We start from the raw sequence: 24,257 nt of genomic DNA, 5'->3' as shown, positions 1-24,257 counted from the left end.
AAGTGAAATTCTGGCAAAGCCGGAAAGAGCCCGGAGTGGGTGACTGGCCGGGAGACGCCTGCAGGAACCCAGCGGGAAGATGATTAAGGCCGTGGCAGGTGCAGTCGGGAGGAGCTATGATTGAAATGAGACTTGAAGGTAGAAGGAAACGGGTCAGGGAAACGAGGGGAACCCGGTTCCCAGGACCCAGGAGCCGGCCATTGGAGCAGGAGGAGCTGGGGGCCCAAAGCCCAAGGGGCGCCCTGCCTCTTCCCGGCTTCGCATCACCACTGGCGCACACGCTGTGTCTCCCCGGCCCGGCCAGGCCTCGGCAAAGCTCTTCTTCAATTGTATTTCACGTCTAACTTACCCAGGGAGGCTTCATTATTTAACTCTCAATTACTCCCGGCCCAAGTGCTTGCCGGAGAAGTTTGTTTAACTGCGCCCTTAAACTCCCGGGTTGCACACGGCCTCGTCGGGCTTACTGGTCACCCAGCCCCGCCCCCCGTGCTTCTCCCCCAGAGCCGAAGGCTGGAGCCGCTCAGAGGAAACTTCAGGAGCCAATTCCAAGGGCCACTGCGCTGCTCCTTCTCCTGTCCAGGTGGCGTCGCAGCGGAGAAAGGGGCGCAGAAGAGTCGCCTGTTAGGAGAGGAGGCGGCCACGTCTTGTCATCAAAGGCCTCCACCTCCCGTATCTGGGAGCATCTCTGGCAGTGCCAGCTGCCCACGGAAGGCATTTTCATCCTCTCCCGCTGGCCAGACACAAGGTTCTCTCTGTGTCCGTCTGTCTGTCTTTCTGTCTCGGGCAGTACTCCCCCCTCCTCAGTGCGCTGCCTACCCTGTGCGCATCTCAATCCGTCCCCTCTTCCAGAGCCTCGCTCAAGCCCTGCCTTCTCGGAAGCACCTTTCCTGCCCAGACTCCTTCCTCTCACCTTGATGATCCCAGGGCCTTGCTCAGCACCTGGACAATTGGTTGGGCCAATTTCACCAGGCAAACGGACCCTGCCTCCTCTGAGCTCTTGTTATGGACTGAATGTTTGTGTGCCCTCAACCCCAAATCCATGTGTAAACCCTGATCACCAATCTGTTGGTATTTGGAGGTAGGGGTTTTGGGATGTAATTTAGGTCATGAGGGTGGAGCCCTCAGGAATGAGATCAGTTTCCTTAGAAAAGGGACCTCAGCTCTTCACTCCTCTTTCTGCCACGTGAACATACAACAAGATGTCAGCGGTCTACGGCCTGGAAGAGGGCTCTCACCAGAACCCAGCCATGCTGCTACGCTGATTGCAGACTTCCAGCCTCCAGAACCGTGAGAAATAAATGTCTGTTGTTTATAAGCCGCCCAGTATCGTACTTTGTTACAGAAGCTCCAACTGCCCAAGTCTGTCTGTCTCTCTCTCGGTCTCACCCATCACTCACACACACACACACACACACACAAACACACACACACACACACACACACACACACACGCCTCTAAGGTCCAAGAAGAGAACTTCCTGAAAGGTCAATATTCAGATGATCTCAGAAACAAGAAGCACCCAGAATGGAAGGGTCCCCACTTCGGATGGGAGAGACAGCTTTGCTAAGCAGACACAGGTGTAAACAATCTGTTACCTGCTGGGCTCGATCTTAATGATCTTAAAGTGGGGCTCAGAGCCGAGGCCTTTTCCCTGTTTCCTTCAAGCCTCCCCCATCCTAAATTCACACTGATGCCACTCAAATCATTTGCTTCCTTATGGCTTTTCTATCTACCCCTTTTTCTAATAGTCTATTTAAAGCTGGAAGATGAACCTCATTTTTTCCGATGTGTAATTTGAGAGAATTTGCATGATACACGCAGTAACAAGTGGGTCCTGAATTATGTATGATCCCCTCTAATGGGCCGGAGCTTGTTTGGAAAGCGTGATCTTATAAACTACTGGGTTTGCTTTTTATGGCAAATTGAACACCATTCCCCTCTCTTGCTTTACATATTCTCCTAATTAGGGGAGATAAAATAGATTTTCGACCTGAAAAATGTGATTTCTTTCCAAGAGCCCACATTTGTATGGAAAATTAAGCTCATTTCAGTCAGCTGCACCCTCTAATTTAGAGCTGTTGTCAGCATAAAGCATCATCATGAAAGATTTCTCCTTCAGGAGCTCTTACGCCATCAAGATCTCAAGGCGATATTCTCAAGTTCAGGAGGGGCAGTGAGGTTTGCTCCTCAGGTGGTCTCAGACAGTCTGGCATGAGACTTGGATGCTTATCTATTGCATAAGCAATAGATGCTTGCTTATCTATTCCTCGGGAGGCAGTGAGTTTGACATTAATAATAATTGCTACTCCTTCTTGAACCTGACAGTGTCCCAGGCAGGCGAGCCAGCTGCTGTTGTGACGCTGTCTCGGAGATGAGGTGGGTCCTTGGTGGCCCCTGGCCCTTCAGCAGTGACGGAGCATGCATCCTAGGGGTCTCGGGGGAGCCAAAGTTGTAGTGGCCCTTGTGGCCCTTCTTTACGGGTATACAGAGAGGCAAGAAGTAGGGGGAGCAGTTGGGGGGAGGGTGTGAAGAGGTGAGCATTCCGGGCGTGGGGGCAGTACGGGGAATGTAACCGATCAGGACCCTATGAGGTCTTCCCAGAACAGAACCCCACCCGTGTCCTCTGCCTGCCTTTTGTCTGCAGAAAAACTTTAGTCAAAGGATCACTTTAATCAGAAAAGTGAGAAAATGCAGAAAGAAAGGAAAAGAGTCAAGCAAGACAAAATAATAATACTTTAGCCATTAAACAAAGTCAAGGACTTTTCGTTCCTCCTCAAGGGCTACAGATAATATTCTGAGCCGTGTCCTTTGAGCTGTTTTGCAGATGCTGAAAGCCCCACCAGGTGGGAGAAGTTAACTGTCTGCTGCCCACAGGCACGCAGTCCCCAGACCAGCTGGAACCAGAAGGTTAATGATGTTGACCCCTGATGACCTCACCACCAACCAATCAGAAGAATGTCCACGAGCTGATCACGCCCTGATCTTTGACCACTGTAAGACTCCCCAGTACTCCCCTCTAGGGCAGGATGTCCACACAGTCTTGAGGGCATGAGCCCACTGTGGCCCCCTTTGCCTGGCAAAGCAATAAAGCTCTTTCTTTCTACTTCATCCAAAACTCTCACCGAGATTTAATCCAGCACCAATGTACAGAGGCCGGATTTCGGCAACAGGAAGACTGTAATTATCCAGAAGGTATCGAAGCACTGTGACCCTGGGTAGTGGAGTCCCTGATTTCTGCTCTCACTCCAAGCAGGGAGAAACTCTTCTTTCAGACTTAAAAGTTGCTTATAGGATGGGATACACCTGCTTGTCTTTCGGTGCCACTCAAGACCTTAGTCCTGATTATTGGCTAAAAAATACTGTGAATGAGAAACTTCACCTCCCCCAGGCCAAGAAACTCTTGCACCAAAGTCCATCCCATATCGAGCAGAGCCAAGAGACGAGAGACAAAAATGCAGGAGCTTCTTAGAACATAGCTCTGGCTCAGCAATACCCTGCAATTTACAATTCCTGTAATTTACAATTCCTGCAATTTACAATTCCAAGCAGAAAAACTTTTCTGAATAAAACATCTGCATCCAGGTTCATGGCTCCTTTAGTTTTCTCCAAGAACAATGGGAGGAGGGCCTTTATGTAACTAACAAGTCTCTCTGGAGATTTTTCTTTGGAAGGAAAGCATCATCTTTGGCCAGGGAAATTCACTTTACTACCCCCGAGAGGAGAAACGTGCTCACAGCTACACACCAAGATTCCAGAATAAGTCTTAGGACCCAGAATAAGCCTGCCACCACCGCCACCAACACTGCCCCCGACACATGATAACCCAGCATCAGAGCCTTGTCTGACAAGTGCAAGTACAGGGAAGGGCAGGGCCCTGGGGCAGAGCACGGGCTAGAGACCTGACCCAGATTTGGGAATGGAGGAGGTCACACCTGAGCAGAGATTGGAGGGTGGGTGGCAGTTAGTCAGGTGGAGGACAAGAGAAGGAACGAAAATTTCAGGCAGAGGAAACAGCAAGTGCTGTTCCTCCCCTCGGAGAAAAAGAGTCCAGAGCTTTCTAGAATCTGAAAGAGGTTCAGTGAGGCTTAAGGGAGGAGCCCAAGGATGGTTCTGGAGAAGTAAGGAGGGTCCAGATCATGGAAGGTGGGGAAGGTCGAGGTATGACGTTTGGAAGGGGGTCCATGAAGCATTTTAGGTAGAAGGGGGATGTAATCCGATTTGATTTGCCTTTGGCAAGAGTAATGATTAGAACTCATGGAGCATTTTACTCTGCACCAGGACCTGGGCTCTGTGCTTTCCAAATACTACCCCATTCATCCTTGGGAACAGCCTGGTGTAATAACAGAGAGAGGGATCTAGAAGCAGATTCCCAGGCCACACACCTGCGCAGGAACCCCAGGCTCCTGGTTCTCCTTTGAGCTGAGACCTCAGAACTGAACCCGCAGACCTTTTGTGTCTTCAAAACAATATTAAATAAATATATACACCAAGAAACAGAAAAGACAATACCAATATTCAGGAGATGCTCATTTCATGGCTAATTTCTCCAGACTCAGAATGTATCACTTCTGTGCAGTCGCTGAAATAGACTCAATCAAATAATAAAGAGCATTTAGAAGCTGTGAAGAAGAAAGAGCGGGATAATTAAGCCACATTACTTAGCTCAGCATGAAACAAAGAAGTCACTCAAAGAATTCACCTTTTCCTTAAAGGAAAAAGAGAAAGAGAAGGCAGGTTTTAGTTTTCTCCCGTTTCCCTTTGAGATGTCAAACTTATTTTTCACAGCTTAATTTTTCTGCTGAGTTTTTGTTAGTTCGTGGAAGGTAGGAGGTGGGTACTGATTCTGCTCAAGTGCCCTGGCATGGATTTCGGGGAAAAGGCCAGTGTGAGACACAAGACAAGGAGGGATGTTCTGCCTCTCATGCGAGGCTTCGACCACGGCCTGACAATGACCCAGCTGTTCCTCTCCAATTGACTTTTTCCTCTGAAATGTCAAGAGCACAGGCCATTATCATCTTTTTTAAAAATAAAAAAGTTTTTACAACTACCAGAGAGCCTGGGGTAGACAGCTGCCTGCAATCTTGGGAAAAGCAATGGGGAAGGCGGAAGAGTGGGGAGCACTAAGGACCTCTAATTTCACAAACATTCCTGGTCCTTCTGCCTTGAGTTGAGGAAGCTCAGAGCTTGACCCAGTGTTCAGTCACTGTTTAAGGATGATTTTAAGACAATAAATGTGATTTTGATGTGGGTTAGTTTTTTACTTTCTGATTTTTTTTTTTTTTACTTTTTGATCTTCTGTGACGTGTGTATGTGTGTGTCTGGTGTGTGTGTGTTTGTGTGCACGCACTATATGGAAAACCACCTCAGATCCTCTGTGGAATTGGGCAGGAATAAGATATTTTAGAAACCGGAAATTCCGGCTGCCTGCTGCAGTCACTATGTTTTAGCCCCATTCATGAATCACATATAAGAGACCGTGTCCTGGCAAACGGAGCAAGGGTCCTCACCTCTCCAAACAGTCCTTCTTCTAAGAACAGAAGGTATGGGGGAGGCACCAAGGAGAGGGGTTGCATTTTTTTCTCCCAGAGAACCTCTCCCAAAGCCCTCCTGACATCAACAAGCCTGCTTCCCAAAGTCATCCCGATGTGACTTTGACATTCTTCCCACAGACTGAGCTCTATTTTCCCTCTCCATGAATCTGGGCAGGTGTGTGGCTATGGTGGGAGTGATGCTATGTGACTTCCAAGACCAGGTCATAAAGGTGATATGACCTCTGTCTGCTCAGCTCGTTTTGGGACACTTGCTCTTGAAAGTCAGCCACCATGCTGTCAGGAAGCCCAAGCAGCCACATGGAGAGGCCGTGTGTCAGTGCTGTGGCCAATAGCCCTCACTGGCTGTTCCAGCCAACAGCCAGCCTCAACTATGAGAAAAATGAGCGGTGAGCTTTCAGATAATTCTAGTTTCTAGCTGTCAAGTCACCCCGACCTTCCAGTCTTCCCAGCAGGGGCCCCAGACAGCATGGAGCAGAAACAGTCCTTCCCACTGTGACCTTTCCAAATTCCTGACCCTGGGGAATCTGTGAACATAATACATGGGTGGTTGTCTGACAGCTTTGTTTGGGGTGGTTTGTAATGCAACATTAGCAACTGGGACACAGCGAAGGGGAAGGGAACACCAAATTTCCTGGGATTATAGAGTGTTACCATTTAGTGACCTCAAACAAGTCATTTAACCTCTATGGGACTCAGGCTCCTTTTGTAAATGGCAATAATGTTGATATCTATCTTACAGGGCTTTGTTCAGGGTTATATAAAATTCTGTGCAGAAAACATCTGACAAATATACGGAAACACTATTCAAATAGGAAGGATTATTATTTTTCCATTTCAGGAAGATCTGCAGTGATCCAATGGCAAATTCAGCAGGAATCCTGCATGATCCTAGGTGATGATGCTGGGTGGGGTCCTTGGGGCAGATGCCTCTCAACTTCAACTGTGACCTAAAAGGTAGTCATGAGAATCCAGAAATAAAGTGAAAATGTATATGAAATGCATTTCATTTTACAGTCCTACTAAATAGGGTTGCTCAGGGCATTAAATTGTATAACACATTCACATTAAGGTTGAAAATAAAACATTTCTTAGGAAAGCTCTGGAGTCTTAACCCACAGCCAGGTTTATACCTACCCCAGGTAGGAGACCAGACGGAATCTTCACCAGGAAAGATGTGCAGGATCTGGGATTTAGGAAGTGGTCAATAAATGTAAACTATTACTTTTAGTGCAGTTTGAAATGGTCTTATTTCTGTGAAAAATATTTCTTTTGGAGGAAATGCCTCTCAGGATTTTTTCTGGATAAATCGGCTCTCTCTCTGTCTCTCTCTTCCATCCTCCCCTCTCCCTGTACTCTCCCTCCTCTTCCCTCTCTCCTTTCCCATCCTCTCCCTCTGTAAGTTTCCACAATTTTGAGTTTTGAGCTGGTACAACCCTCTACTGTGACCTTTTCCCTCTTCAGACTCAGCACCTGTGTGTGGAGTGTTTTCCCTGAGCTCAGCACTTTGACACATGCTGGTTCGTTGAATCCTGGTGACTCATGAGGTAGCGACCATTGCTCCCATTTTACAGATGAGAACAGTGAGGCTCAGGGAGATTCAGGATTTACCATCAGTGGTAGAACTAGGATTGAAGCCCAGGCCTCCGACTCCACTGTTCTTTCTGCTCCACTCCAAGTAGGTGGAGGGCGCTTATCCCTTGATCTACTTCTAAACCATATTCTAGAGGCTTGGGATGATGTCATTCTGTTTTAAATAACTTCATTTAATGCCTCCAACTGCAGTGGGGGAAGGTGTTTGCAAGTTGGTTTCATGAAGGCTAGACTCATTTGGATGAAGAACCAAGATATTTTATGTATGATGTTAACAGACTCGATTATCAGCAAAGCTTGTTTTTTTTATAACGGACGATCTTTTTTTATAAGGGACGATCTCTATACTTAGGCCAAATGGAGAGGCAAGAACTCAAAACTTGTGTCCCCTTTACCAGATAAAACCTGCCCCTCAACAGGAAAGGGGAGTGGGTGCTAGAGAAGAGTTCTCGCCCAGCATGACTGATTCGGGCACCATGGAAACCCAGATGTTATCACATCTGTATGGTTTTTTTTCTCTTCCTGGAAATAACAGGAAGAGAAATAACAAGCTCTTGAAATTCAAATTCCCATTGACTCTGACGTCATGAACATATTTAAAAACAGTGTGAGGCTGTGACATTTACAATCACTAAATTCATGTCAGAGAATAAATCCAGAATCACCTCCAGTCACTGAAGACAGAACAAGCAGGCGTCTCTGGCCCTGTGTTGGGGCCCAGCGGCTTCAGCAATGATAATGTTCTGGAAGTGCTGGCTGGGGGTGACCCCCTCAGCAACCGAACCTTTAGACACTTGCAGATGCACCAAAAATCGGGGTGGTGGGGACAGAGACCCAGCAGCAGGGAGGAGAGAACAGGACAAACCAGAGGGACCCAGCCTCGCTGCTTGTCAACCTCTACCTGCGCGGCCTGCTGGGCTCTGTCTGCAGGCACAGGTGTGTGGGCTGCATGCAGCAAAATGAATGTCACATCCTGGGACAGGCGTGTGCTTTTCTCAGCCAGAAATTCATCGCCATTAAAGCCAAATAAGGCTCCCGTCAATGACGTCGGGTGTGCTTGGCTGGTACCGCCACAGTGAGGCGATTCATCCAGGAGCTAAAGATGCTCACCTCGGCAGGGCTGACAGGCAAGCATTTGAGAGACATGTCATTGGCCACCCTCCATTCTGAAGAGACACCTGCCAGCTCTGCAGATGGGCACCCTTCCTGTCAGTAATCCTGCCCAGCCTTGCTAAAAACTCTAAATGCATCCCATTCTCTGGGGGAGCTCGTCCCAGGTTGCCAGCTGGAAAAGCTTCCTGTCTTTTTCCTCTTCAACTTCATCCATCTGAAGAGGATGAGGAAGGGGGAGCATGGGCTAAAATAAACACCCACTGTCCAGATACCTGGAGAGCATTTTGGTTTTACTTTTTGAACCTACATCTGGCACACAGATGAGAATAAAGAAAAGGTTGAAACTTGAGAAGAATCATTCCTCCATTTTTCCAACAGGTTTCATGTCTAGAGGTTGAGAGGAGGACACCCAAACATTCATCCTGCCCGGCCATCCCACCAAAAACAAGCAGTTGTTGAGCACGAATTCCAGGAAAGAGACAAACCAACGCAATGTGTGCGGGATGATTTTCTGCTTTCAGAGTGTCTCCTGCACCTCAGATAGAAGCTTCCGGGAGCCCGATGTTGTGATCTACCCCTTTATGCCTCCCACGAGGTTGGAACACGTGCTCAGCAACCTTCTAGAATTCCTTACCTCATTTGAGGCTCCAAGGACCCCGCTAAGTCAATTACTACCCTCATTTTACAAACGGGAGATCTGAGGCCCGGGGAGCCCGGGGTCACACAGCAAATGAGTGTCTGTGGGGCTGTGGGCTGGACCCTGTCTGACTCTCAACCACTGACTGCTTCAGATCACAGGGCAAAGAAGACATGGCACTGATTAACGGAGTGAAAGTCCCAGACAACTTCAGAACAGGGCCAGACTGGGCGCTCAGGTCACGTCATCGATGCTCCCCCCCACCCCGGGCAGGGCCGGCATCCTGCCCTTGGGGCCACATGGGCCACAGCTGCCCCTTCTGCAGCCCTCAGAGGTGTGGCCGTGGTGGTGACCTGCCTCCAGACACCCTTGGTCAGACTGTCGTCTCCACCATGGCCTGGTCCCAGGGCCCTCACGGTCACTCTCCTACACACGTGCACACGCCGTGTCACAAGACGACACACCTTCCAGGAATCGTGCAGCGTGGCCACAGCCCAGGAAGCGCCTCTGCCCCAGCTCCTCACCACCTGGGTGCTGGCCCCCTTGGCAAACTGTCCTGGGCCGTGAACACCGAGGCCATTTCCAGAACTCTCCCCACTGCCACAGACACAGTGTCAAACATGTCTCTCCCCTAAACCCCCCCAACCTGCTAACCTAGGTAATGAAAACATGACATTTGTTCACCAGAGGAGTCTCTTCCACGTTGGACTCTTTTTGCTACTACCGACCCCAATATGATTCCATTCATAAAAGCCAGACTGAGCACCGCGCTGGGCAAGGCCCTGAGGGCAGCACACAAGCCGGGCCCTCAAGAGCCCGTCAAGGCAGAGGCGTGGCCCTGCAGCCACAGCAGCGCGCGCTGGCCTTGCCTTTGCATCAGCATTAATAAAGGCAGCAGAACAGAGAAAGTGCAGACTTTGCAGTCAGCCAGCTCTGGGTTCAGATCCAATTCTGCCAGGAACCAGTCCCAACTGTTACAACGCAGGAGGTCGTGTTGCTTCGTGAGATTTGTTTTCGGTGCATCACAGTGTTGAAGCGACGCGGGCGAACTTTCTCACAGTTAAAGAGAAGGCCACAGCAACACATGCAGGCCGGCGGATGAAAGCCAACAATTTGCAGAAGTGCCTTTCTTTACCGCAAAGTGGTTGGCCTAGAAGCTACTAGAACAGCTAAGCTTTCCAAGAGGTTAAGCTATCTGGTGAGGCTGTGAGCGGAGCCAAATCCCTCTATTAAAACAGTGGATTAACGAAGAAAGCTACACCTGGAGTAGATGTTTAATTTGGATAAAAAAGGGTCTCCACAACCTAGTCTCGATGGAGAATGCACATGCCCCAAGTTTAAGGCTGCAAAGAACAGGTTGCTTCTGTTGCTGGGTGCAAATACCAGTGAAGTTCTAGCTAAATACTCTGCTGGTGCTTTGATTACTCATTCTTATGGTTTCTTCAGTTTTTCGGTCACTGTAGGTTTTGAGTACTCTGCCTTTAAGCTTATTTTCCCATAAGGCTGATAATCTTTATTATGCAATTTTGAAGAACCCAAGGATTTTTAGAGCCACTTATATGCTGTCACAGCAAAAATGCAGACATATGTGTGTATGTGTGTGCGTATGAGTATGTATGTGAGTGTATGTGTGTGTCCATGCCTAGCGTATAGCAGGTGATTTGTAAATGGCAGCTACTGTTATAAACTAATCTCCACTCTGCATCTGGTGTCCCGGTTGAGACTTGGTGCTGAAACGATTCAGACCAGCTGAGGCTGCTGGAAAGAGGCAGGCCTGTGGCCAGCCTCATGCTGAACAAACAGGAAAGTCTGAGTCTGGGGTGAACCTCCGTCCTGAGTGTGGGCGACCAGAGGGCCCTGGGTAACTGGCTCCTGCCTTCTTACCGAAGCTCCAGCTCCTGTCAGCACCATTGCTGCTGCAAAAGTGTGATGGGATTTTACTCTAGGCCAGTGCTTCTCAAAGTGGGGTCCCCCCACGTGTAGCATCAGCAGTACCTGGCAACTTTCAGAAATGCAAATCTCAGGGCTGACCTACTGGATCGAGCTTCTGAGGAGTGGGGCGGCCTTCTGGCTTTCACCAGGCCCTCCAGGGGATTCTGATGCACCTGAAGTTCGAGAACCAATGATCTAAACAGAAGCTGAACACTTCCTGTGAAAGTCCCCACGTTGGAGACACCAATTGTTCATTTATTCAGTCATCTAGTTGCCCATTCAACAAATATTCATTGAATATCTATGATGAACTAGATACTGTTTTAGGTACTGGAATGGATAAAACAGACAAACATCCTTGCTGCCTTGGATGGCTAGAAAGTAAAGGTTAGGCTCTCAAACTCAGGAACCAGCCTGCCCGGTCTGGATCTCAGTTTCACCACTCCCTAGCTGTGTGACCTGAGGCACGTTACTTAAAGGCCCTGTGCCTCAACCTCTCCATCAGTGCAATGGAATAATAACGGCACCTGTGTCATAGGGTTGTGGTGAGAGTTAAATGGGTATTTGAAACCCTGCCTAAAACATAGGAAGCACTTAAAGTGTTAAATGTAACATCTATTCAAGTATAATAATACAGGTCATGTTAACTTCAGAATAAAGTGTGATGCACGTCTTCTGTAAGACCGGGGAGACCTTTGTGATGACGTACAGCAGAAGGCAGAATCCTGATACGGGTCGTTTAAAAAGATAACTAAATAACAGCCCAGCATCCGCAATCAGAAATGGATGGTGGATACGGTCTGGGAGCTGCTCCCTACAAGGGCCTGAGAAGTGGCGGTGGGGACCAAAGGGCAGGTGAGTGACGACCCCGCCCTCTCAGTGAGAACGCACCCACCAAGCCGACCAGGGCCTGGGATGCAGCGAGAGCCCAGGCAGCGGGGATAGCGGGGAGCACGTCACAGAGCACAGAGCCCTGCGGCAGAGCAGACGGACAGGGCTGCCCCCTCCCTGTGGTCCAGGCCCAGCAGGCAGCCCCACGTGGTGTCGGAACCCCTGAGACGAGAGGGCGGGGCGAGGGTGAGGGTGCCCCCTACACAGTGCTCAGGGGGACAGCAGGACTGTGGGGCCGCAGCGGAGGGAACGCGGCTCAGCGTCCCCTCCATTGAGGAACCTGCTTCCCCCGACGTGCAGTTCAGCTGGCTGCCTGCCCCCGCGGCTCTTCTAAGCCAGGGGGGGGTCTATCTGTCCCTCCAGCGCCTGACCTGCCGAGGCTCTCAGGACCATCCCTTGTTCTATGCATTAGGAGCCAAGAAGGTTCCCAGGGAAATGTGTCCAAGCATCTAAAGACCAGTCCTCCGAGCACAAGGAAAGCACCTGCCCTGTGTCACCCTGGAGGGCAGAGCTGGCAGGCGAGGAGAAGTCACTGGGAGACAGGCGTGCACTCCAGAAAAGGGAGGCGTTGCTCAGAATGAAGGCTTTGTGGCCCGGCCCCTGCACATATGTTCCCCTGGGGCTGACCACGCTGTTTTTCAGGAAATCTGCTTGGAGAGAGAATGCTGGATGACAAAGGCCCCTTCCAACCCTAGCCTGTGACTGATCAAATCCTCGGACAGAACGTATTTAAGATATTTGCCCCCTTACTGCTCAGCAGAGGCAGCTCTGAGCCCACCTGCGCTCACCACCCCCCGTTCCCGCAGCCCCCAGACGTGCCGAGGTTGCTGGGGACCTTGAGAGACATAATTATCGCATCACTTCATGAGTGAATTAGGAGCAACCAATTCATTGCCCGGCTCTCCTGTTGAGTTTAAACATAAGACAGCAGGCTCAGATCAGGAGAAACCTGGCAGGTTTTACCTGGGGCCCGAAGCTAGTCTAAATACCGATTTTGAAAAAGAATGAAAAAAGGCAGAGGTGAAGGTATACGTTTCCAGACTCGAAATATTCAGTCTAAGAAATGAGCTCCTCCTGGTACCCAGCTCTGGGCCGAGGGCAGGAGGGATGCTGAGAGCCCTCCGACTGGTCCCTGAGGCCCTGGGATCCAGCTGTGGGTGCAGACCGACACAGGGGACAGCCAGAAAGCAGCTGACCACTGACCTGAGCACAGCCAGAGACCTCGAGGCACAGCAGCCGTTCCCACGCGATGCCGTGTGCTGGAGGCCCAGGGAGAGTCAGGCCCACGTCCTGCTGCTGAGGAGGCCCCAGTTAGTGGGGGACAGACAGTTGATAACCAGGGTCCCTGCAACAAAAACAAGTTGGACAAAGGTGAGGAGCAGGGCCCTAAACCCAGTCGGCGGGGGTGGGTGTCCATAAAAGCTCCCAGGAGGATGTAAAGCATGACCTCAGTTCTGGAGAACAAGACAAAGAGGCGAGGGGAGGCCACTGCAGGCCGAGGGCAGCACCCGTGTAGCACAGGACTGAGGGCGGCTCCAGCGATTGCTGGGGGCTTACTGGACGGGGGGACCCGACCTGGGCCTTGAAAGCTAGACAGGATTATCCCAGGCCCCCGAGCCTGGCATCATAAATGGAAGGAATTCCTCTCCAGCAAGTTGCCTACTTGAAAGCTAAGCCCAGCCCCTGCGGTTCCACACAGGGCAGTGGTTGAGGTCTCAGCTCAGGCCTGACTCCAGCATTGACTAGATCAAAAGAAATATGAAATCCTGGCTTCATCACAAGTGGTGACAAGTATAAAGAAAAGATGGAATTTTACAAAATAGAACCTGTAGCCTAGACATTTGAGATGTATTTCTTTATCTAAATTCACAGCTTAGAGATTTATTTCTTTACCTAAGTTCACAGCAACCAGATACAGTGACTAAGGGAGATTCCATTGTTTATTCTCCCATTTTAAGAAAGAGAAAACCATCTTAGACCCAAATCTTTGCTGCCCATCAATCCAGTTTTTTGAGCACGGGTGATGTACCTGACATTAAGGTTTGTAGCTGGGTGGCCATTAGCCTGGATGGATCCTGGTCAGCAAGTTACAATTTGCCCCAAACATCACCTGCTCCAGGAAGCCTTCCTGACTTACCAAGCCTCAGGTCCTTTAGGGCTAACCATAAGGTTAGAGTCACAAACTTTAACCCTAAGTTTGCAAGCCTATTCATTCAGGCATCGCTGGAGGGGGGGCCTGGGGCACAGATTTTCTTAGAGCAAAGCCCACCAAGTTCAATGCTCATGGCCCAGTGTGGGACTCACTGTCAACTGTCTATAAAATGAAGATGGGGCTTTCTTCACCCAGGGGTGGGTAGCTGAGTGGGGAAGTGGGAGCTCAGAGGTCATGCACATGGCACAGGGCAAGAACAATGGAACCCAAGTCAGAGAGGTCTGGGTTCAAGGTCCAACTTTTCCAGTTTACAACTTCTCCAGTGAGAACCGTCTCTACAGCAGCAAAGGTAGACAGACAGAAGTCGGGGTCGAGATCCACGGCAAGACAGGAGAGAATACATGAGAGCCAGATGGTTCAAGGGCGGTTTCTAGGCTCACGCAGGTTACACTCCAAAAGGCTGAAGGAAATTGCCAGGGCTTTCAGAGCCACCTGAGGTAAGAAAAAAATGGAGAATAACTTCCAAAAGTGCGGGCAGGTAAAAATTCAGAAACTGCAGCCCCGTTAGCTCGACGTCAATTGCTGGCAGAAATCTATCAATGGGGATCAGGCAGATGGTGTGTGGGTTTGATCAGTGATGCCCATGTTGCCCAGCTCACCTTAGAAATGTGTTATGGACAGAGTTTAGCTTGTTTGAGCAAAACCCTTGATAAAATCCTTTCTTTTTTCTAGCAAGACGAGGAAGGATGAGCCGCACGCTGTAGTCTGAGGTGCCGTTCACGGTGGGGCTGTAAGGCTGTCTGTGGGAGAACAGACAAGCCCTGCGTTGCTCCTGCAGGTCCCATGAGTGGGTTTTGCATGGAGACAGATTTGCCTCCACTTTCAATCAGAGCTGTTCAACAGCGCAATGAGATTCTCTGAGAGTGAGCTCCCCATCACTAGAGGTATTCAACTAACATTCACGATAACACCGGCCAGCATTGCTCTAGAGGTATAGTGTTAGGATCTAAAGTGAGAAGACCCAAACGCAAGGATTTATTGGCCAATTACCACCTGTGTGACCTTGGGAAATGCATTTTACCTCTCTAACTCTTGCCCGCCCTCTACATAAAGTGAGGATAATTTTTATAGAGAGGTTACGAGTTACAGAGAGGTTGTAAGTCATAAATTAAACAAGAGGATGTCCATAAAAGCATTTTATAAACTAAAAAGTGCTCTACTAATGTGTGTTAGCATTTTAGGAGTTTGGAAATAAAGGACTCTTGAGGCTGGTAGCATTTCGTGCAGATGGCAGGATTTGACGCTGGCCCTCCGAAGCCTGGATAGAAATAAAGCGCCGTGAGCACATCACACCAGCTCTGGCACGCGGTGCACAGGTTATTACTCAGACTCCTCGTTCAGTCGCAATGATTTTAAAGCATCCAGGCTGGGTTGGTCTATCAGCTTGCAAGTTGGCATATTTTTATTTTGGTTTACTCCAAGTTTGAAACATGATGGATTGGGTACTCTCTAGGTCCACAGACTGTTGATGAAACTCCCCACCTAATTAAAGAAGTTGACAGATGGAAATGAGTTTCATGACATTATAGCCCCAGCTCACTGCTGGGCTTGGAGCAAGGTCGCCGGGCTGATCACAGGGCCTCCGTGGGGAGAAAGACGTTGCAGCTAGACAGGGTTGCTTTCCTCCTTTTCCCCTCAGAGGGGCCTCAGAGACACAGTGGTTTGGGGGCTGCTTCTCAGCTGGGACTTCTGGCAGCTCGCCGCAGAGTTCTGCAGACAGCTCCTGCTGGAAAGCTTGTTTCTGGGGTCTGGGGGGAATGACTGCATTTCATTCTCACTTGCCGTGTGTCTTCCACTTCCTCGTATGATTCCATCAGGGAGGATTTGTTGAGCAGCTACTCTACTCAGCAAACTTCCGTGTCTCCTGTGAATGAGACCTGGGCCCAGCCCTGTCCCAACACAGGATCCTCTTGACCTAAAAGCCCCCAGAGCCGAGTCACCGAGCCGACCTTGCATTTATTACTGCTGGTTCCCTCGGGTTCTAGCACTTCAGCCATGGACCCCAGGAGGGTAGCAGACCTGGTGAATTTTCCAGTGACCCAGTCTAACCAGTGATGGAGCCGGGGAAACACGTCAGCAGAGGCTGCTCCGTTAACTCTAAGGGATCCCCACGCTAAGAAGATGGCTGAATTGGGTGATCCCTCAGACCCTTTCCAGTGCCTGAAGTGATTACAAATTTGCAGCTGCAGAGTAGTTAAATTTCCAAAATATTAGAACACCATATGGCAAAAAAAAGTTAGCTTTTGGGCTCTGTCACTTAATGACCTGAACGTCTATGGGGGAGCCCTCAGTCTCGCTGATACTCCATTTTCCATCTATAAATAAGGATGAAAATCTCCACTTCCCAGAGGAATTTAAGTTCTTATGTCAAGTGCCTAAAAGTTTGACTGGCACATAGTAGGGGCTCAATAAATGTTTGTCAGTCCCTTTCCCCTATGTCTCCGACAAGAGCTTCTCTTTTCCTTCAAGGCAGTAAGGATTCACCTGCCAGAAGGCCTGACAGGTCATGTACTGGGAAAGAGGGCATGCGCCCAGGACTTCAGTGAGAGAGAGGCTGGTCCCCATCTAATCCACTGCGGTGGGAAGTTCCCAAGACCAGCACCCTGGCAACTGAGGACGCCTCCCTCCTTCCCCACACTCTGTCTCATTTCCCCAGGGACCCGGTGCCATGCCCCACGGCTTCCAGGGGAGGTGGACCCCCTTTTCCGAATCTGGTAGCAGATGGCGTGCCTGGGCTCTGGAAAGCAGAGTTACCCGCCTCAAGCCGGGCCGTGCTCCGGTCGCTGAGCTTTACGGCACGGTATTCGCAAGGCTCTGCATTTCTAGACGTAGTGAATCTTCCTTCTTCCTGCAGAAGTAATTGCCATACATGCATAAAACTGTTGAAAAAGTTTCAGCCCGTTCCTCTGTTCCGTTTCCACCACGTAAACATTCCTACAGGTCCCGGCTTGGCGGCCCAGATGGTCCAGGAGGAGAAATCAACAACTCATTGCCGGGCGTTTCCCGGTGCCATGGCACGCAGGAGGTTTATGGTTCACAATGGAAAGGTAAGTGTCTCGAACAAGGCAGAACCCAGGGTAACAAAAGCTCCTTTTACTTCATAGTTTCTTTCACAGTGGTGGGTTTTATTCTGAATCTCACTAGACGCTTAACAAGCGTAAAAAGCAACCGTTTCCGGCCCCAGATCTGTTGCCTTCTGAGTTCTTTTTGTTTCCTTGAGCTGAGCCAGCTGAGGCAAGAGAAGGCTGTTCTCTGTGGCAGGGCAGCGGTGCTGAGAAAGATGGCGCTGCTTGCGCTGTAACCAGAACAATACTTGTGCGCGGGCCTGCACCCTGCTTCCCAGACCTCTTCCCACAGTAGGTGGGGGGATGGGGTCTCTCCGACCGGGCAGGGGGACAGGTCACCGGGCACAGGTGTGTGGTTGTCTGTGTGTGACGCTAACCTGGCCTGTGGAATTGAGTTCAAGTCCACTGACTGCTGCGGCTGTCTTTCTTCGCACAGTCTCAGCGCTGTGCACAGACTCTACAGAACATAATTTATAATGAGCTTCGTGTCTTGAATCCAGCCACTTATGTCACCCTCAAAAAGGTTCTTATTCAGTGTCTCTTAACCTTTCTGGATTTTTGAGAATCCAGAGAAAGCCACGGGCATCCTCCCCCACCCCCCCAACACAGTCTCATACACACTGCACAATTTTGCATGCAACTTCAGGGATTTCTTGGACCCCCTGAAGCCCAGCCATGCCACCCCAGGGATCAGCAGATCTCCAAGTTAAGACCTTTGTTCTTATGTGTGCCCACCCCAGGAAATCATTTCCTAAGGCACCTCTTCTCCTCGAGTGTAAGCTGTCTGAGGCCAAAGTCACATCATGTTCAGCTCCGTATTTCCCACAGACATTAACCCAGGACCAGGTGATAATAAGAGATCAATTCCAAGTCCAAATCAGCACGGCCCCAAGACCCAACAGGTGACTTTGCTTAATCTATTAACTGAAAAAAGATTCTACCCACTACGTAGAGTGTAGAATTATAATACACCTTAGGCGGAAGCCTCAGCCTTGACCTTCTAAACCAGACAAACAACCCCACACAGATCCGGGCGCCCACCCCCCCCCCCCACCAGCTCCGAGCCCCCTGCAGCTCCCAGCTCCTGTTCTGAGCATCTTCATAGCACAACCCCGTCACCTACCTCTGTTTCCTGGACCACTTCATCACCATCCAGAATTCCCCCCAGAATTCCCCTCCCACGGGTCTGACGATACTAACTGAGCACCAAGAAACATAGCTGTCCTTTCTTCCCATCAGAAGCAAAATACCTAAATATTTCATAGAAAGCTGCATCGAAAGCCCATTTTTGCTCCTTGAGGTTAGATCTGGTCTGCAAGTGTCACTTAGATAAGCCCAAGTGCGGTCGTGAGGACTGGGGGCGGGGGAGGACGAGGAACATAATGGAAAGAGGGATGGATCTGGATGGAAAATACCCAGAGGTCCCATTCTCACCTCTGCTGCTCACATGCAGGGCGACCTTGGGTATGTCACTTAAACCTGTCTTCACCTGTTTCCTCACCTGTAAAATGAGGATAACAGTATTTACCTCGCACTGCTGTTTTGAGAATCCAAGGCTGGGGATGTGCCGCGTAAGCTCTGAGGAAGAAGAATAGGAACGATCCCACTCCTGGTGCACAGCCCCCCCGACTCCGCATGCCCGGGCGGCGGGAACAGCGCCCGCGGGAAGCCGGGAGCCTGTCAGGCCCTTGCTGCACCCGCCCTGCAAGGTGATGCCGTGAGCTGAGGGCCTGAGCAATGGCACTGATCCCGGTAACCTCCATCCCCTGGGACGGGCCAGCATCAGGCCGCCTCTGGGACCAGGAATCCTGAACTTTGGCAGCAATTACCCTTTTCTGACAAACTCTCTGGGCCCCAGAACTCGTGGTTAAGAGACGGCGAGGAGCTAATAAGCCCGGGGCCCAGAAGAGCAGGGCTGCGGGATCCCGTCGCCATGGCAACTCCTGCAGGTACTCCTGAGAGGAATGACAAGGCCAAGGGAGTGGGGTTGCTTCTCTCTCCCTTTCAGCAAGTCTAAAAGTGAGAGAGGTCACGGGGTGAGAGAGGCCACCTAATGCCAGCAACAGACACACACGAAGGCTCCTGCCTGGGGTGACCCACCTAGTAGCTGCTCCCCGATCTGTCCTTCCCTCTGCACCAGGCTGCCATTCAGTGAACATCCCAACTGGAAGGAATTGTGTCTCTGCTGCACAGACCTCCCAGTCCCCCCTCGAGGCACCCAGATACCTGTGCCCTGTCGCCTCTAGAGACCTGAACGAGGGCGGCTCCAGGCCCCAGGTCTCCAACGCCTCTCCTGCTTCTGCTGGTAACAGGGCCTGCTCCCTGCAGTGCCGACCCACCCAGAGCCCGTCCCCAGGATCCACCTGTCGGTGGGAGGGGCAGGGAAGGCTCCCTTTCCTTTTGGGTGGCCCAGACATTAAGCCCATGAACCCTGCCATGTGGAGAAGGCCCATCTGTGGGACCTGGAAGTGAAACCGGCAGGCAGAGGACTCAGCGACTGTTGGTAAGAAATGAGAGAGGGACTCGTGTAGGCATCTGAGTCCCTAGATCCGGGGTTCCCGGAGGCCCTCTGACCCTGCCCTTTCTGAGTTTGGTTATGAGAGTGAGCAATTCCCCTTCCCCCTCTGAGCTGTCCTCTGTCAATAGCACCCACAGGTCCCCCACCTCCCATGCTGTCTAAGGCTGTGGAGACCCTAGTTTGGTGCGGCAGCAATCACTGTGCCCTTCTCTCAGGGTATCTTCCATCACTGCTCCTGGGACCTGAATGCCTCCACCCCTTGGGAGAGGCATCAGGAACAGGAGGGAGGAAATGGGGCATGGGGGCGGGGTGGGGTGTGTCCGTCCACATCCCTGAAACACCTAGAAGGCCACATTCACCTAAGGGAACACCAGCGACATCCCGGCCCCCAGGGAACTAGGAGTTAGATTTAGGTGGGAGAGCTCTACCACTCACAAGCTGGGTGACTTAACTTCTTTGTGCCTCAGTTTCCTCAGTGGCAAGTTGGGGGCTGATATGACCCACCTCAGAGTTGTCAGCATGAAAGGAGATGATGCGTTGTCCCAGGGAAGATGGTTTCGGCAGGATGAGCAAAGATGCCTAAGCCCCACCCCAACCCCGGGATTTACTCTAATAAACCAGGAATTACAAAGCAGGGGATCCTCCCCCAGGACTCAAACCAGGGAAGGGCACGGTCCACCTGTCTGCTAAGGATGCTTAAACTGGGCAGCTGCTGCTCCGTAGGTTGCACTCCCAGACTCCATTCATGGTGGGAACTTCCGGGGCGGGGCCATGCGAGCGCACCAGATCAGCCTCTCTCTTGGGTTTAATCTTGGCTTCACTGGGGCACCTGCCATCCAGAGCCCAGAATGCTTTCCCGTGCAGAGCTTGTCATGAACAGTCCTATGCTTTGGAATAAATGAAGATGGTGAACAAGATACTATGAGGCTGACCACTCTTCAAAAAAACAAAAACACACTTGCCCATCGTATGTATATACATACAATGGAATATTATTCAGCCTTTAAAAAGGAGGGCAATTCTGAAATATGTTACAACCTGGATGAACCTTGAGCAAAATAAGCCAAATAGTGTGTGATTCCACTCATGAGGTTCCTAGAACAGTCAAAGCTATAGTGACAGAAAGCAGAATGCTGGTTGCCAGGGGCTGGGGAGAGGGGACATGGGGAGTTGTTTAATGGGTGTAGAATTTCAGTTCTGCGAGATAGAAAAGGTCTGGAGATTAGTTGCACAACAATGTGAATATACTTAACACTACTGAACTGTACTTGTAGAAACTGTTAAGATGGTAAATTTTATGGTATGTTTTTTACCACAATTAAAACACACACACACACACACACACACACGCACACTGCTTGGGACACGGAATAGAGGTTTGAGCCTCAGAGACCACAACGTTCAGATCTCAGATTTCCCACCTCCTGACTATGTGATTTGCAGATACTGTTTAACCTGTGAGCCTCATTGTGTTCTATAAAATGCATTAAAAATAATAATATCCAGCAATGAGGTTATTGTGAAGATATACCTATAAAGGATGTTGCAAGTTACATAAAAAATAGCCACTAATCCAAACATGACATAAACGCTTTGATTGTATCGCTAAGGAGCTTCTCTTGTAGACCATGGAGAGCCACTGGAGGGCTTTCAGCTGGGGGAGGACAAGACCCGATAAGTTTAGGAAGATGGTTCTGGTGCTTGCAGGGAGGGGCCCTGGAGTAGAGAGACTGCAGGGAAGGAGACCAGGCAGAACAGGGTGGGAACCAGGTGAAGATGGGTGGGGGGGTCTCTGTGTCTGCTGTAGTAGAGAGGCAGCTTCAAGAACATTCAGGGACTTGGCCCAACACGGTGTGGGTGAAGGTGATGAGAGAAAGGGTGGGCTCGGTGGTGTTCAAGTGAGCATGATTGCAGAGGTCCCCCACAAACCGGAAACGCCCGGGCAGCCCGTGGACCGCGGCGGCTCCCTACGGCTGGGAGGAGGTATCGCAGCTCACAAAAGACGGAACTTCCAAACAGCTAACGCTGCCGCCCCGGGGACAAGCTGATCTGTGTGACAACCTTCAGGCAGAGGCTGCAGGACCTGCCAGACGCACTGGAGCAGGGGGTCCCAGCAGGGCGGGTGGGAAGCGGGACCAGGCGCCCTACCGCCAAGGGTCCCTCCCGTCCACGTCTCTGATTTCCTGCTCCCTCACAGAGGGGCCAGTCTCTTCCCACCTACTATCCAGAGAGAGTCTGAAAGATAAAGGGTGGCACACGGATGGAGCTCTGACCGAAGTTAAGTGTGGGAAAGCTGGGCTTTCTCCCAACTGTGCGGGGTTACCTGGAATTAGAAGGTCTTTTTTTTTTTCTAAATGGGACCATCCCTTCTCTAGAGCAGGATGATAAAAACTTCTGCTTTAATAGGAAGTTAGCATGAAAGGGTTCAGAGAATTTCTCTTTTGCCTAACAGAGCCTGGATACATTTTGGATCATCTCTTTACACGAGGAGACAATTGGTTCCTGACCCTCTGGCCGTGGTCGACCCCTTTTATCAAAGTGCACGGCTGTTGAGACTATTAGCCGGGCCCAGAAAGCCAGAATTCTCAAGAAGTACGGTGTCGTGCAAAAGTTGAGCTTTGGAATCAGGTTGACGTGAGTTCAAATCCTGACCCTCCCTCGTAGGGAGACCTTAGGCAAGTCAATTCACCCCTCCGAGTTGGTTTTCTCATATATAAATGGAGAATAATATCACTTTCCTCACTGGAGTGGTTTGTGGATAACTGTTAATGTATCTAAGAGAAATTGCACACATATAAGTGCTCAATAAATAGTACCTTCTCTTATTTTTATTGCTAGTACTAGTGAAGAGCAAAACGTCTTCTTTCATTTAAAACAAAGGAGTTGTTAGAAATGGGCTACATACCAGGGGATGGGGGGGATAAATTGTGACATTGGGATTGACATATACACACTACTGTATATAAAATAGATAACTACTAAGAACCTGCTGTATAGCACAGGGAACTCTACTCAATACTCTGTAATGGCCTACATGGGAAAAGAATCTAAAAAAAAAAAAAGAGTGCCTATGTGTATAACTGATTCACTTTGCTGTACACCTGAAACTAACGCAACACTGTAAATCTACTATACTCCAATAAAATTGTTTTCAGAAAATGGGCTACAAGCAAATCGACCAAATGACAGGAGGAGGCCTTCTCCCATCTCCTGGGAAGAAATAAGTTGTAAATAGGACTAACTTGGACACAGGGAGATGAAGGATGGAGGCACGGCATGGAGAACACTGAGATGTAGCTGGTGGTGTTGACGTGAACTTCAAGTATCGAGATAAGAAAGTCAATCTCTTTCCTAAGAGAGAAACGGGCAGGGTTTGGGTGGCACTTCTTTCCCAGGAACAGGGTGGCTTTGGCTCCTGAGCCTGGGCCATTCAGCCACGGGCCTGCAGCTCTGCCACAGGACGGGCAACTGCCACAGGACGGGCAACTTGAAGGGGCAGGAGCTGGGGCCGCCATCCTCAGGCAGTCGAATGCCCATTTAAATCCTCAGCCCAACTCAGGCGCAGTGGGGAGCCCTTGACTATTCAAGTGCCAAAGAGAGCACCAGAGGGAGATTAGGGATGGCACCTGCGGCTCTCAGAGGCTGCTCCCTGGCCGCACCTGTGCAGATGCACCCGTCTAGAGGTGGACCTTCTGTACAGCTTTCACAGGCTCCAGCCAGGCGCCTCATCCTGACCCCCCTCCCCAGCCCCCAGGCCCCGGAGGAAGAGCTCCCCAATGAATCTGAGCCTCACAGCAGCGGAGAGGTGTAGACAGGAAACAGATACAGAGAAAGGCAAGGAGTGACGCTGCCAGGGTCATAAATTAGCCAAGGTAGGCTCTCAAACCCAGATCCCTGACCCCATCCAGCGCGTTCTCATAAACCTCGCTGCCTCGGCAACAAGCAGGTTGCTGGCCCAGACAACACAGTTCCATTAGCCAGGCTGAGGGGTCCTTGTCAGAGAGTGAAACCCACCTCCCGGGCTTGGTTAGTTACGCATCAGGATCCCCCCACCCCAAGAGCCCCTCCAGGGCTGGTGAATCTCACACCCTTCAGCTTCTCTCACCCCCTGACCTTTGTCCAGGGCTTTGGTTTCTGAAACCCGCTTCTTGAGCCTGAGGCACTCGTCCAGAACTCCGACAACCACTGGGGAGGAGACCCCACCTCCAGGGATTTACCTCCAGTATCAGAATCCGAGCTGTTCTTCATTTCACTCCTAACAGTTTGATGCGCCTCATTCCCCAGCTCTCAGCTGTGAGCGGTTGTTCTCCAAGTTTGCAGCGTGAGTCTCTGAGTCAGGACTCTGGATTCATTAGAACAACAGGAAACCAAGCCCCGCTTCTCATGGCTCCCTCTGGCGGTAAAGAGAAAATCCCAAGGATGGATCCTCAAACAGGAAGCCTCCTTTTCTTCCTCTTAAGCCCGTGAGCGCCCAGTACTCTATTTTCCTATTCTCCCATTTTCGAAGCTATCTTCAGTTTATGAGTTTGGAGTTATTAAGAAGAGATACTGGGCTTCCCTGGTGGCGCAGTGGTTAAGAATCCACCTGCCAGTGCAGGGGACACGGGTTCGAGCCCTGGTCCGGGAAGATCCCACATGCCGCGGAGCAACTAAGCCCGTGCGCCACAACTACTGAGCCTGCGCTCTAGAGCCCACGAGCCACAACTACTGAGCCCACTTGCCTAGAGCCCGTGCTCCGCAACGAGA

At 50.5% G+C, this 24,257-nt stretch overlaps 1 protein-coding gene across 1 annotated transcript in view; it reads right to left on the bottom strand.

Moving 5' to 3' along the window:
* LOC309643615 (uncharacterized protein) overlaps positions 1 to 19,490 on the bottom strand; it is a 313,524-nt gene extending 294,034 nt beyond the window's left edge. Inside the window, exons 1-2 of the mRNA XM_082426443.1 lie at positions 18,428 to 19,490; positions 12,920 to 14,360 (exon numbers count right to left, since the gene is read on the bottom strand). Coding sequence (XP_082282569.1) covers positions 18,463 to 19,446 — 984 coding nt within the window. The 5' untranslated portion in view covers positions 19,447 to 19,490 and the 3' untranslated portion in view covers positions 12,920 to 14,360; positions 18,428 to 18,462. The remainder of the gene's footprint in view (positions 1 to 12,919; positions 14,361 to 18,427) is intronic.
* Positions 19,491 to 24,257: the final 4,767 nt, after the last annotated feature.

Source organism: Balaenoptera physalus (assembly GCF_965194825.1).
Source record: "Balaenoptera physalus genome assembly, chromosome: 15".
In the NCBI taxonomy this organism is placed as follows: Eukaryota; Metazoa; Chordata; class Mammalia; order Artiodactyla; family Balaenopteridae; genus Balaenoptera; species Balaenoptera physalus.
This window is presented reverse-complemented; position numbering and strand designations above follow the sequence as displayed.